The 15,186-nt window shown below is 39.7% G+C and overlaps 1 protein-coding gene across 3 annotated transcripts in view; it reads right to left on the bottom strand.

The window, feature by feature from the left end:
• The window catches only part of cacna1ha (calcium channel, voltage-dependent, T type, alpha 1H subunit a), a 58,716-nt gene extending 43,801 nt beyond the window's left edge, over positions 1-14,915 (bottom strand). For all 3 annotated transcript variants that reach the window (XM_072369614.1, XM_072369615.1, XM_072369616.1), the window contains exons 1-6: positions 14,809-14,915; positions 14,155-14,288; positions 12,864-12,961; positions 6,267-6,426; positions 2,889-3,213; positions 885-977 (exon numbers count right to left, since the gene is read on the bottom strand). In XM_072369614.1, the coding sequence (XP_072225715.1) occupies positions 885-977; positions 2,889-3,213; positions 6,267-6,426; positions 12,864-12,961; positions 14,155-14,288; positions 14,809-14,901 (903 nt within the window). In that variant the 5' untranslated portion in view covers positions 14,902-14,915. The remainder of the gene's footprint in view (positions 1-884; positions 978-2,888; positions 3,214-6,266; positions 6,427-12,863; positions 12,962-14,154; positions 14,289-14,808) is intronic.
• Positions 14,916-15,186: the final 271 nt, after the last annotated feature.

Here is a 15,186-nt window from a genome sequence, read left to right as displayed (position 1 = left end):
GGATTGTTCTATTTGTCCTCTAGACCCTCCCTGCACTTTCTTTCTTCATCTCTCCCCAGCAACTCCTGTTTCTTTGAACAGTTTACCCAAGTAGTTAAACTCCTCCACCTCTTCTTCTCATATTCTCACCATCCACCAACCTACGTGTCAGTGACACACGTGTATTCCTTCTTCCCTCTTTTTTTCATCCATGACATACCTCCACCTTTCCGGGCGCTGCCAAACCTGAGCCCGACTGTCATTTCAGATCAAATATTGATGAGAGCAGTCCATGGTTACTCAACATGTCCATCATTATTGCAAACAAAGCAAGACTCAAACCCTCCCTACTATCTGCCTACATGTAAGTCGCCAAATGCATAAACATACGACTGTACACCTCACAACTGCCACACTGCCCCCATATGTACCCTGCAACACTAACATCTCTAACACTTCCTCCCACAGAATTCCCCCTCAAGTCCAAAATACCCTTTTCAGCTTCTTCTGATCTCCTTTATACACCAGCAATCTCAAAGCAAAACAGGATCTTGACTCCAAACACGAATCAAAGATCAGTGATCATTCAATGCCACTTTTTTGCCATCAGATCCATCAGCTGTTGAATTGAATCATCCGTCAACTGAGTCGACTCTAATAATCCTGAATTAGTGACAGCCCTAAAATCCACTGATGACTGCTGCCACACGAAAACAGAGGAAAGCTAGGATTGCAGTGAGAAATTCAGCTGTATCTGGGTCAGTCTCGACGGACATTGTCCATGTAGATCTGGGACACAAATTACGGGGCCTTTATCAAATATGTAATTCAATTGAGCTCTTGCAAAATGTTTCATATTTACTTTTGATTGTCAACAAAGTGAAAAAAATAAAGGCGGTACTTACAATAATGAGCAGTATAAAATATATAAAATTGTAGAAGGAGTGAGCATCCATGACATAGTACATGATGTCCACCCATCCCTCCAGTGTGATGACCTGGTGGTAGAAACAAACACACAGACAGAGACAGAGAGAGAGGAAACTTTTTAGTTTACATAAACATTGCACAAAAAAAAACGTACCAAAAGCCATGTGTTTGTGCGTCTGTAAATCTTTACAAAATCCATCCACAGACAAGTTAAAATACAAACTCTGGACATACAAACAAAGCAACAAAATGACTGTTTTCTGGAATGCTTTAGATCAATAAGAAGAAAATAGACATGAGAATCATGACGTTTTTCTACAGAAACAGGTATGATTCATACAGGTATGTTCTAAATTACTACATTTTTTTTGTTCTTTTTCAAAAGATTGAAATATTTTAAAATTCTCAACTATTTTACGGGTGCGACGCAATCTTTTGTAAACTCAGGTTGCTCTTTAATAAATATAACTGTCTGTTGGAATAGATGCTAACTCTACCGGGGTTAAATCAAGGACAATAGTGGTTGTAGGGAATCTTGAATGTGACACCTGTGCTTTTTGATATTTATTTTCCAACAAGACTGTCTTGAAAGAGAGCAGGAGGAATCTTTAAATGGCTTGAAAACTGCCTGCAAGTTCCTACTGACACAGATGCCAGCTGGTCTTTGAAGTGTCACTGGGGAATCTCAAAGCAGAGTAAAAAAAAATGGATCCTCATAATTTTTATTGTATGGTGCACACAAGGAAAATAGGTTGCATGGAGCCTTGATACTGTCACGAGATATTTACCTGCACTAATAACCCCACTATGACGGGTTGTGTGATGATAACCCCATAAAATTACTATTTCAATGACTAAGCAAACAGCATCAAGACAAAAAAGTGAATCAGATTTCTTTCTCAAATCTGATTTTTATTTACAAGAGATTAGAAGGAGCCTATGTGTCTGGATATCAGCAACTTATTTGCTTGGTTTCTCCCTGCATGAGTAGAGGATCAACAGAAACTCTTATATTGAACATGTGCAGCAACATCATGGGACCACTTTGTATTTTCTTGAACCTAAACTATTTTCTAGGAAAGAAAACTGCTTATAATTCTAAAATCAGCAAAGGAATCAGCATGGGACTGTGTGGTGTTTTGGGTGAAGCGCTTAACCTTATGACTCAATTCAGTTACAAGCTTGGTTAAAATGGGTACTCATGTGACATCTTTAAACTTAGTTGTACTCATCAAGAGTCCTAATGTAGACCTAAACTAATTCAGTTTGGAGCCGCGGACTGTAATGATTTTAATGTACAATGCAGATACTGAGGGAATAAATGTATGGAAAGGGATAACAAACCTAAGCTAACATTCAAAATAGCTCTTCCATACCCTTTTCTCTCTCTGTAACATCTTATGAACAAATATTCTCTGAAATTAGGAAAACGCTTAGAATATTTTGTTTGAGATTTAGATTTGTGTGTCCCACCTCAACCACATCATCTTGTTCATACACCCCAACTAAAAACAAACAAACGAAAAAAAAAAAGGATTTCTGGAAGATATTAGACGTATACTCACAAATCACCCACCTGGCAAAAAGCTAATCTCACATAAGACCCAAAATGCTGTTTACCAAACCACCTCCCCACCCCTCCCTTCCGAGAGAAAAAAAAAAGCACAAAAACAGCTAAATCTAATCTTCAAAGCCTCATGAGCTGAGACCACACACAGGAAAGTTCGGAGTACCAAACAGGGATTAATATGTCTGTGTGTGTGCTCAGTGTTGATGCTGTCTGGAGTAATTTTGAAAGGTAAGACTCTCTTTAAGAAAGCAATCTGTATGTCAAAGGATATTATATACACACAGAGACGTGGGCAGATTTACAAGAAGGGATGAAATCCGTATCTCAACAGCACAGACTGTGGAAGTCCAAGGTTGTTTGGATAGTTTTAGCTTCCTAATCCAAATACAGCACCTCTGTCACTCCTCACCTGGAATATGGCTATCCAAGCGTAGCCAATGTTGTCAAAGTTGACAGCTCCCTTGTGGGGGTTGAGATCCCCAGGGCGGCAGATGTTGTAGTACTGGTTCCAGTTAACACAGCCGTTAACGCTGGCCCCACCCACCGCAAGGGATGATCCAATCAGAGCAGAACTTTGGTGTGGCGCAGCCAATGAGCACTCCGCTCTGCCCTCAGAGTAGGGTGGCACATCGTGGCAGCGCAGCATCCCGTTCTCGCGAGGAGCTGAGCAGATGAACGGGCTGTCTTCCCCTTCCTCAGTCATGTAGTAAGGATTTATGGACATGTTGTAAATTCTGGATAGGGGAAAAAAAATCATTGTAACTGCTGAATATGCTGTGACACGACATAGATTGTAGATACTTTGTGAATTCAGATGAAATGACTTCTTATTTGGTTCTTTGTCTTTAGAGTAATGTGTCATCAACAGCAGGTTATTAAGATGACTGATATATTTTGTTCTAGGTTGTATTAATAATCACGCAGGAATGGGTTAGTTATTGTCTAAAGGTTTAAAAATCCTGTTTTCGATTCCCCTGAACACCTCTGTCATGTAGAAATGATTCAATTTAAGGTGAGCTATTATACATCAGACCTGGATTAGATACTAAGAAGCAACTCTGATGATGGACATATCATTGAGTTGAAAAATAAAACTATCAATGAACATACTTTGAGGCCTGAAACACGTAGAAGCAGAACAGAGTGCAGGCAAACCAACAGAAGTTTGACTACAGCTACGGCATTTTCTCATGTTTTCATATGCAAAACAGTTTTAAGTTGCACTTGTCATCCATTTATCTAATGAAAGGTCAAACTGAACATACACAGTATAAACATCATAATCTGTAGGTTGATGATGAAGTGACGCTGTGCATGGACTGCCTCGTGTAAGCTACCTTTGGAGTTATCATACTCTTCTTCCTCAGCATCTAAATAGGTGATTTGACCCTCAACCAAAAAGTTATTCCTTGTAACATGATGAAGGATAAACCTGCTGTTTTATAAAAGCTCAGTGGCTCTGCAGCGGCAGCCAACACAACACTTAAAATGCATTTACTGTTTGCTGAGGACAGCGTGACTTCTCACTTCCCTTTTGCACTGTTTCTTGTTTGTTGCTGCAGGTGATCATGTATGGGCTCAGCCTTCTATGGCTTCTACACTTTTTGACAATCTTATTGGTCTTTACTGGGTTGAAAATGGCCGCAAAGTTTATTTACTTCGAGTCACAGTAAGTAATGCCCCATATTTGCCACTTGTTGAATGCTGTTAAGCTATTTTGCGTTTAGAGCAAATCCCCACACACAAATGAAAAGACTCAGCAAGCCAATAATGTGTTGGCAGGGATATTTCTTGCTCATGATAGAGATTTATCAGTGTATCCCACAGTTTACCCACCCATCATTTATCAAGTCTCTTACATTGGAGGGCTCTCCACAGCAGTGACTGTGGTTTAAGCCTGACGTTCATTCTGAAGGTACCAGAGGGAGGGACCGGTTCTAGATAGATAGCTTCTGACCACTGTCGGCTCTGCTCTTTTTCAGCGTTTAAACAAATCTGAAATCCTTTTTTTTCTAACTTTTCTGCCTCTTGCTGCCCCTATTTAGGTCCTACCTTCCAGCACATCAGAGTTTGTTTATAACATGCTCGGCTGCCTGTTGAATAGCTAAAAGAAGAAAAAAAAAGGCTGTTTGAATGAAGTTTATTTGTGCCAGGTAGGAAACTGTTTTCTTCCCGTTGATTTGAAAAACTAACAGGGGAAACATCTAATCATGACAATGTGTTCATGTGTGTCATCTCAGACAGTAGGGTTACATATTGGTCGGGAAGTCAGACAACCATTTGTTCTGTGAGAGGAAACAGAGCAGCCTTCTGTTCTTCCTTACACACAGAAAAGATTAATCCACTTTAACTCTGGTACAATTTGTACCATTACATCAAAGACAGAATTAGTTCCAAGATTTCAAAGTGACATTATTGGCTTCCTAAGGTTACTGACACTGAGGATTGCTTTTTTTTGTTCATGTTCTCTCCTATAATTTCACTCCCCGTAGCTAAATTGGTGACTGAGCTTTTCTCCGCTTGCCTTAACGCATGTGTGCGTCTGTGTGTGTGTGTGTGTGTGTGTGTTTGCCTAATTTGAGAGGGGGAATGTGTATCTGCTGCTTTTGCATCTGATGTTATTACACCACAAAACAGAATCAGATAAATGGGGGGAAATGGGTTGTCTGCTGTTTTCACAGCATGTGCAGTGAAGACAGAGACGCAGCATTCTACTCGTCTATCTTTGAGATGAGAGTGAATGTAGTGTGACCTTTCTGGGTCATGGCTCTTTCTGAGCTCTAGAGTTCTGACACAGTCACATTGGTGTAGTCCATGTCTAAATAAGCTTTTATTTCCTCAGCTTTCGTTAAGGGCAGGTGGTTTGCTACTGGGCTTTCATGTTTTTCTTTTTGTTCGACCAAACACTTGCCCTGTCAGAGCAAACTGGACCAACATCAGCTTGGCCTTAAAGATGCACGCTCATAACAGGTGTGTCTGTACTGTGTGCTTGTTCTTTTTTAATTAAAGCGTGTAAACTCTAGCAGAACAGCTACAATTGTAAACTTCAAAATGAGCATATTACACGGTCTATAACTTTGTGCTGAGCTAGTATGTGGCAATTGTTGTAGAGCTCTTCCCAGAGACAGCGGTCTTTTCTACTGTGTTCTTTTCTTTAGTGCAGTTTTTAAGAGTCACATAATCTGCAATGAGCAAAACTGACGTCAGAGCCCGTGCACTGACCTGGTCTGATTTATAGGTTTATTATGACACATATTATATAACACATCTCTGAGACATGTAAATCAAGTAAATGTTCCTCTGCCTATCTCTTCGTTTTTAGTTCTTACTTCTCAGGGCCACACAGTGGTCGTATCCTCAGGGCACTACGCAGTCTGCATACTCCAACAAGCTACAGTTTGTTCGTGCAATCACAAAATATTACACAAACTATGAAATGACAAGGTGGGGGGTGGTGGTGGTGGTGGTGGTGCACATGAATAACAGATAAGCTTAAATGGGGAAGATTTAAGGAAAGTGGGAAAGTGAAGAGTTTAGGTGAAAGTTATTCAAAATACAAAATACAGCCCTTAAAAGCAATGTATGTTGGTGTAATTTAAAACTCTGCTATTAAAGTTAATCATTTCATCTGCGTTTTCATCTCTGTTTTGCCTTTACTCAAGAAAAAACAAACCACATATCTCTTGAAACGGTAGGAGTAACAATTCCCTGTGTCACTCTCACTTACTCTTAGCCTAGAAAGACATGAAGAAATACAAATTCTGTATTTCAAGGCTGAATTGCTTACGTTCTTATGTCTTCTCCCAGGAAGCAGCGGTTGCGCAGTAGTCCCGCCCACAGCTGGACTCCTACGATGCCAAAGATGAAAAAGACAAAAAAGCAGAGGAGGAGAACATTTCCCAGCATGGGCAAGGTGTCCAGGAGCAGCGTCACCAAGATCCTCATACCTACACAGTGGGACACAAACAGTAAAACCGCCATGAGAAACTAACAACTCAGACGGTCCCACATGCACGAGTTTGAATGGTACGATAGCTGAGTTTTGCAACAGCTAGTCTTTTACTAGCCCCTGGTTATTCAACACCCTGACAAATTCTATTGATCTTGTGAGTGTGAGACCTGTAACTCCATCCTCACAGCCAATATAATCACAAGTGGTGACAATACTCAAAGTGACAGTTTGACATCATTTCATCCCCTGGGATTTGAACTCACAGCTTCCTTGTGGCTAATATTATCTAACCACATGCATTCAGCATCCATCTCAAGATGTCAGACATGTTCAGCGTCAACAGAGTTGCAGATCCAGTCCCTGAGGTTGAAACATTGTGTTCTGTCCTTTTTCACTTAAAGCACAGCGCTTGTCACACTGATCACATTTACAGGCCGATAACAACACTCTAAGGTTACGCCACACTGTTATAGCTAATTCTTACAACTGCAGAGATGCCTCTCAAGTTCAGGCTGTCTGTGCTGTGCCACTGCAGGAGAAAAGCCTGCCTGAATCTGTTATCACGACGTTACCTGGGAAACAAGAACAAATAGCTCGTCTATGAGCTTCACAGTTATCGGGACAGGCCAAAACTGCATGACACTCATCAGTGATCTTCATTAATGTATACCCAGAGGATAAAGATGAAGTGCCATTCAGCAAGGTCAGAGTAAAATCTCACTCAACTGCCCATTCATTTTTTTATAGACATAATTGTAAAGTAAGGGGAGCTTTTCGTCTTAGAAATTAAATCCATTCAACAATTTATGTCTGAATTAACCATCTTTAATGTTAAGGAGCACATTGTCATTACAACTAGTTAAAGAGGTCATCCAGGCAGAATAACAAAATAAGATAACTAGTATCAGGGCTGACAGGAAAACAATGTATTATTACTCACAATTTTTTATGCTCTAGGGGAAAATTAACTCATAATTGAAAAACATAAATATGACAATGTGAATACTGCCCACTTCTTTTTGTTTGCAAGTGTAGAAATTGGATTTTGGATGCTGTTATTCTGTGACGTACCAGCTGCCCCTGCTCCAAGGCTGTGACTCATCAGTGTTTGCTTCTTCGTGCACTCATTAAACACAAACTTTTTGTCAAGGGCATGCTCTACTTTCCAAACGAATTGACCAAGTGCAGTTACAGTTACAGACCTTGAGTTGTATCCAATGTAATGCTCTTTCCCCTTTTATTTCTCTTCTTTGTTTGTTAAGACATGGCATGCAGGCTCATGTGGCTCAATCCATTAAAATCTCTTTATGTCAGTCAGACACACAAGGTAGAAAAGTCCACTTTAAACCGTTGGCTGTCCAGGAAGAAGTCTTCCAGTTCTGTGAGCTTAAGAACACAATCTCCCATTATATGTAAAACTCCTGTTTCAGAAAGGCTGTGAACCTCTCTAAAGAACTGGATACACTATAGATACAGATGCATTACTTTTCAGATAGAGGTGCAATGAAGTTTGCTATAAAAATATATATATTTGAACTCAAGAACACGTTACCAATCTCTTAAAGGGTAAGTTGTTGTTTTTTTTTTAAAACCTGGACCTTATTTCTGGCATGAAATACGTTCATTCACTCATCGATAACAGTTTGGTGAAAGTCGGCGTCCTTCGGAAGATATTTAGATTACTCGAGATATATCCATATAACGGGAGTGAACAGGGCATTGAAATACAGCCTCTAAATAAGGCATTATCTGTCTTTATTTCACCAATGCTTTAAGCCGAATGAATGAATGAATGTGAACTATTGCACTGTTAGTTCAGAGCTGAGGGGGACTATCGGGGAACTTATGAGATGTCTATGCCCTGGTCTCTCCCGTTACATGAATATACGCGGATCTCGAGTGATCTAAATATCTTCCGAAGGACGCCAAACTGTTATCGGTGAGCAGATGAACGTCTTTCATGCCAGAAATAAGGTCCAGGTTTAAAAAACCTAAATTCCTCTTTAAGGGAAATAACTTGACTTTAGAATAAGTTATTATAGAAGATATGTTATTGTAATAGACAGACAACATATAGAACAAAAAATATATAAAAATAAGTAAATACATTTCACAGCACTAACACACCCAATGCAGAATGCATTCTCTTGACACGATTTAGGGGGGAGTAAATGGTGTGATTTAGGTACACTCTGAATCTCATTCCTCAGGGTAAAACAGAATACATTGCAAAATATTTCAAACTAGATTGAAAGTGCACTTACTCCAAGAAAATGTAATCTGTTGGCATTAGTTTAATTAGAATAATGCAATCAAATAGTGCATAGGTGGCACTGCTGACCAGAGCGTCTGAAACACAGAAACGCTGTCAACCCTGATAAGTTTCCTTTGAGCTTTGAACTGAGGAGAACAAAAATGACATTTTCAAAGCCTCATTTGTCAAGTAACAAACAGTGTGAGTTAATGGTGCTGAGAGGACACAAACAGGCCATTTGTTGAAAGTAGAACTTTCTCAAAAAAAGCATTTCATGGTAATTAAGTAATAGCATTTCTTACAGGACTGACGACATCCAATTAGAAGGTCATTCCATTTTACAACACCTTCTCAAAGGTGAAGAAGTTCATGTTTGCAGCTATACAGTATATGTCCAGATCTGAGTGTGTTACTGTGTATATTAGCATGTGACTTGCATATTGTCCGCTGGCATGAGCCTTTAATGTCAGTTTCCTGCTGGCATCATAAAACCTGGTATAAGTCCTTCAACTCTGTTGTGAAGTATGTCTTAATTATAAACTCAGGGAACGAATGTCTTTTCCCCTGACATTTGATAATCTGTGATCTTCATAGCTCACACGAATATAAAGTGATCACATCAGTGAACTTTTAAAGTCTTTCTCCCAGCATTAATTAAACCCCTGAAGAATGAAAAAAAAATCCCCTTCAAAGCAACTCTATGAAGCGTCTCTGTTGCTTTTACGAGGCCGACGTAACACCAGAGGAAGGTTTCTTTACAAACTAAGCAACAGGAGAAGCAAGTGCTCGGTTTATCGAGAAATTCTAGAAAATAGAGTTTGTATTAGTATTAGTTAAGAGCCCCAGAAATCACTTCTGGAGAGGCTTTTTTTTCACAGAAATGTGGCGAGCTGTCAACTTGTCAGCCTCAGTGACTTTCGCCTGCTTTCCTCACTGAATATTTATCTGCTTTGATCAAGGCCACTTCATGTTAGGTTTTTCCCCCAACACACACACAGCTGTGCAGCAGAGGAAAAACACTCTGCTCCCGACTCATGACTCTCATCGAGGACACACAGTGGGGCTTTGTATGTTGTGGAGAGGGAGCTAAGAGACGCACCAGAACCTGAGCCTACAGTTTATGAGGGCAATGGCATGGTGGTTAAGTGGTGGAGGAAGTATCAAAAATAGACTTCATTACTAGAAAGACTCGAACACTGAAAACAAAAGCAAAATTTTAAGTAAACTGCGGAAACTGTCTTCTTCCCCACATGTCCTTATGGCATTTGTTTATGCTGGTAGATACAGCCAATAATGACTCAAAGAATAGGCAACTTCTAGTGGTCACGAGAGCAACTGCACATGAATGGGAAAAGTGGTATGCGTGAGGCTGATAGTTGTGTAGTAAAGAGAATGTTCCATAACCCTAACCAAGTGATGTTATTCTTTAAAGACAACCAGAAAGTGACAATGTTTCATTGTAACGTGTTGTGTTTACATGTAACCAAGGCAAACAGCCAATGAAGTCCATGAAAGTGACTCTGAACTTTTTATAACCCTCACCAAGTTACGTTATTGCCAAAACTCAACCGGCTAGGGACAAAAGTGTTTTGTTGTGTTACTGACAGAATGTATGTCAGTTTCAACCTCACGTCACACGAAGGCCGATAGTTGAAAAGCTCTTAGCTGCTTCATCCAGCACCCTCCATCCTGCCCATGAGGATTTTGTGTCTTCTGAGATGAAAAACGTGAGGAAAAAATGTCTAGTTTTAAGTGGAAACGTCCATATGGTTTGTATTTCCCTTCTGCCGCTTGCATGGGCAGTACTCCACAGGATGCCATATTGAGGGACATAATCAAATTAGTTAAGACTGTTTCAGTTGGAGGACTTAAAAAAAAAACTGCCCACCTGAGTGCTTAAATTAAAGGACTTAAATTGCACTGCATTACTTTCAGATTAAATACAAAGTGTGTGTGTGTGTATGAGACACATATTTTGTCATAAATGCCGGGTTGCATGCAATTATGTACACAAACAAAGATCTATCACCATATATAACAAGGTATAAAACTGGTATGTAAAAAAAAGACTTATGTATGAAAGAAGTTCATATGCCACACATTTCCAGATACTGTTCCCTTTGGCAATGTCATCTTTGTTCTCTGCTTGTGATCTCATTCGTGTGTAAGCTCTCATTTTTACTGTTGGAACCAGCCAAGTGCTATTTTTTTTCTTTAAACTTAGTCGTCAAATGTCATCAAATAAAGATGGATGGCAAAATAACCCGCTATCAGATAATGCAGAAAAAAAACAAGGTGTTGCACACATCTCTAATTAATTCTGATGACTTATTTAAGCGACAGCAGAATACAGTATGTGTGTGTGTGAGTTCATCCAGTGTGCTGTGCAGTCGGCAGAGAATTTGCAGAAGCTCCCTGCAAGCCGCAGCTTTGTAAACATGCTCACTGTAACCAAGCTACCGCACAAAAACACGTTTCACATCCATCTAACAATTCATTTCCACTGATCCAGATAGACGAATAGAGACAGAGACTGTTTGGAGAAAAAAAACAAAACAGTAGGAGAACTTTAGCTTTTCCATCAACTTTGCTGCATTGCACCCACAAACGCTCCGTCTATGTTGATAAGTTAAAGGATAAAAAAATAGAGATAGTATGGAAAAACACTGATTTTTAAGAATAATAAAAAAAAAAAACTCCAGGAGTCTCTGGTTGCATGTACTTGTGAGTATGTGAGTGTGGGCTTTGGGGTATGTTTGCTTTATGCGTGTGTGCCTACACTAACCTTGAGCTTTTCAGCCCCAAGTGATACCTGTCACTGTCACCTTCACTGCTGTCTCCATCTCTGTGCTTTCACTGTCGATCTCCATCTGTTAGTCTACCTACAGGTAGCAGCAGGTTATAGCAATACGTTTCACTTCACCTTGTCCATGGAGGTATTTTTTCGGGGCTATACTGTTGGTTCAATGGTAAGGTTTATGTAGAATGTTCAGTGTTCAGGGAGGTAGAATATTACAACTTGCAGTGCTTGGTGATTTTGTTTGGGTTCTCCTCATTGCCTAAAGCACCTCCCCACCCAACACACAGACACACAGGAAATAAAGTGCACACACCAGCAGTAAAATAACAATGTCATCATTTGCATGGGTGAATCTTTGGTCATGTGTCACATATATGGGGTCATGATTTTTTATCTTGCTGATGCCATTCAGCAAACCTACATCAGTAACGTTGACATAATGCGGTCATCGCACTAAATTTACTCCCATTTGCCAATTAAGATCACATTTTTCAATATATACTCAGTCTTTTTGTTTTATTAAGCCACAACAGATACATGAATACACGGCCTAAGTCTGAAAAACAGCTTGGCCGCTTGCCTAATGTATGATGGTTAATAATCTTGTAAGCTGTTATGACACCATTGTCCCGTGATCCTCTTTAGCTGTAGATTCATGGCCGTTTCTGTCACAGAGCTTTTAGGAAAATGATAAACTACGAGCAAGTTCTCGTGAGCTAAAAGCAAGCGCCAAAGCGCTGGAACATCTGTCAACTAATGAACAAAGCAGTAAGAATGCAGGTACCAAAATAGAGCACTGCACTGCTCATGGCAAACAAACTGAAGGATTACAGACAGATAGTAATACGCACAACAGTATTCACAGGTGAAATACAACAAATACTTTGAAAAGTACATGAAATAAAATAAAAATAACACTGGCTTTGATAGAGCGCTGAAAGGACACTATGCTGCAGCAGGGGGTGGAGCAAGGAAAGTTTACATTGGGTGGCAATGGGGAGGAAAAAGGTTCATGTGCATTTTGCGGATAGTTTTTTTTTGTAATCAAACAATCTCTTATGTATGTAAGGCATACCTCCAGATCCTTGATATTCACTGAAAAGTCAGCTCTGTCTGAGGCAAATTCTTCCTCCAACTCACATCTTGTTATGAACTCTATTTATCAAGTTAACTTACTTTTGGCTAACAAGTTACGGACATGCTCTTTTTATCAAACATTCTTTAGAGTAAGCTCAGGTACATGAATTCCTATTTCAAAATAGACTAAGCAAGGAGTTTAGGAGTTTAGCAGTTTTGCATAGGATGCTTTGCCCAGGTTTTAATGTCCCTATCACTAATCATGGAATGTAGAGCTATTCTTCATAACACTTGGACTTACTTGGTACTCTGTTGATAGCCCGCAATGGCCTGAGAACCCGGACGGTACGGATGGCTGACAGACTGGCATTGTGGCCATCCAGAGAATACTCCAGCACGCTGGAAAAAATATATATATATGAGAAAGGCAGAGATGTAAAGTTTTATTTGGTGTACTACACTTTATAAAAACAAAACAGCACACACACAAATACACACGCACACACCAATGATGTAATAAAGCAACCAATAAAGCAATTAATGTGCATTTTAATCATGTGAGGCAATAGTCTACATATTTTGGAAACAAAATAAAGTATAACATTATACAAGAAGGAAATAGGTATGGTCTTCACAATTTTTTTGTTTTTTACACTTTTCTTTAAGCTATAAACATACTGGAGTAGCACTGAGAGTGAGGAAGTTGCGAAGAAGAGATGTAGAGGCTTGACTGAGTGCCCAAATCTTTATAAACCCCCTCCCCTATCTCTCCTCGTCAGCAGAAATTGTGTTTACTTCACCAGTTCTCTCATTGTTAGCCCTGATTATTGTATACTGAGCCTGCGCAAATAGGCTTTTGTACCACAAAAGTTAAAAAGAAATCGAGAAAACTAAACAAATGAATATTCACAACATTTCTAATTTTGAGAACCGCCATAGATAGACCTGTGTCGTGCATCTCGCTTTAGCGCTCCGTCATGTGTGAGCTTTGAGCAACCCTGAAATACTGTATTTACTCCTCAGACGGGAAAAACATTTCCACTCTAGTGTGTGTGAGATTGCGTTTGTGCTGGTTCGTGTTTGTTTTACTTTGTGCACGTGAAAATATGTGGAAAAGCAGAAATGTTATTTTGTTCTAAAGCAAGCTGTTATTCAGGGGTGGGCGATTTGGACAAAAGATGATGAGAACAAATTTTTGGGCTAGGAGCACGAGCAATGATCTGAATCATATTTCTGCCCACTAATTTAGTGTAACTAGAGTGATCACATGACTTTTGCATATGGTTGCTTGGATACAATGCATCACGGCTAAACGCTGACAACCCAAATCACAAATTTATGCGCCCTATTTCCATTTGTATTTCATTTCGAGAATTTTTCATTTCCAGTGAATATCATCCTAATTATGTCACAACTAGAAAAGATTGGAATTTGGGGCTTGTGAAAGTATGAAGAAGATCACATATCTCGATAAGATCATTCACGTCATTCAGTATCCCACTTCCAGACCATACTGCTGTTATCTAGTAACAGCAAGAAAGAAAAATCAGTAATTCGTGGACATGGGCAGTTAAGGGAAATTAGGTACAAACCCTGCCATGACAATGACAAAGTCCAGCTGGTTCCACTTGTCACCGAGGTAACAATTTGAGCCAAATATCCCCAGGGCCACCATCTTGATGACCATCTCCACCGCAAAGAACGCAAAGATGCAGTCGTCCAGCACCTGGTTGTACACAATAAAAATAAGAAAACACACAAAAAGTGATTCGCACTGGAAACAAAAAGTAATTTTCAGAAGGTCAAGTCATTGTTAAGTATCCACATCTGCACGGCGATATATTTACAAAGAAGTTATAGAAGTACGAAAAGGAGCTGTATAAGAAATAAAAACTTCCTTTATCCCTTAGTTTCAACCACGCAACGGGCAATTCTGACTTAGTTTGGTTATAGTTGTGTGTGTATGTAAGTACAGTGATTGTGGCTCAATTTAACAAGCATTAACAGTCAACACTTTGCTGTCGTGAAAATGTATCTAAACAATAAGAATGAGACAGAAAGAACATGCCCACACTGCACATGACTTGGCTTCTTATAAATTTTCCATTTCTGTCAGTAAAGAATGTGAATGTATGTGGTGAATGTCATGTAGTGGAATAAAATGCAGCATGGCACACAAAAATAACACTTCCCACGTCAGAGAATATTCTTGTAAGCCCAGCTAACAGGGTGAGTGTCACACTAACCTGTAGTATGCGGCACCACTCTGACTGGCAGGAAACATCCTCACAGGGCTGAAACATCCCCAGAGTCACACAGTTAAGCAGGATCACCAGCATGGACACGTGCTCAAACCACGTGCAAGGAGAAGTTAAGGTCATTACGCATTTGATGTCATTTTAAATCATCAGCAACAGGCACAAAATAAGCGAGAACAGCCTAATATGCACTGAACCGCACTGCCTATTTTTTGGGAGATCAAATGTGTGTCACTCACAAGACTTACTCACAGGTAAGTCCACTGATTAACTGGCTGAGGGACATTTACAGTGACAGTGACAGCAACATAAAAAAGAGCTGCAGTACACACAAGACAATGATTTATACTGCTGTTGTCATGTTAT

Source organism: Leuresthes tenuis, unplaced genomic scaffold (genome assembly GCF_036924035.1).
Source record: "Leuresthes tenuis unplaced genomic scaffold, fLeuTen1.0.hap1 SCAF_17, whole genome shotgun sequence".
Lineage (NCBI taxonomy): Eukaryota > Metazoa > Chordata > Actinopteri > Atheriniformes > Atherinopsidae > Leuresthes > Leuresthes tenuis.
Note: the sequence above shows the minus strand (reverse complement) of the source record. Positions and strands in the feature narration are given on the sequence as shown.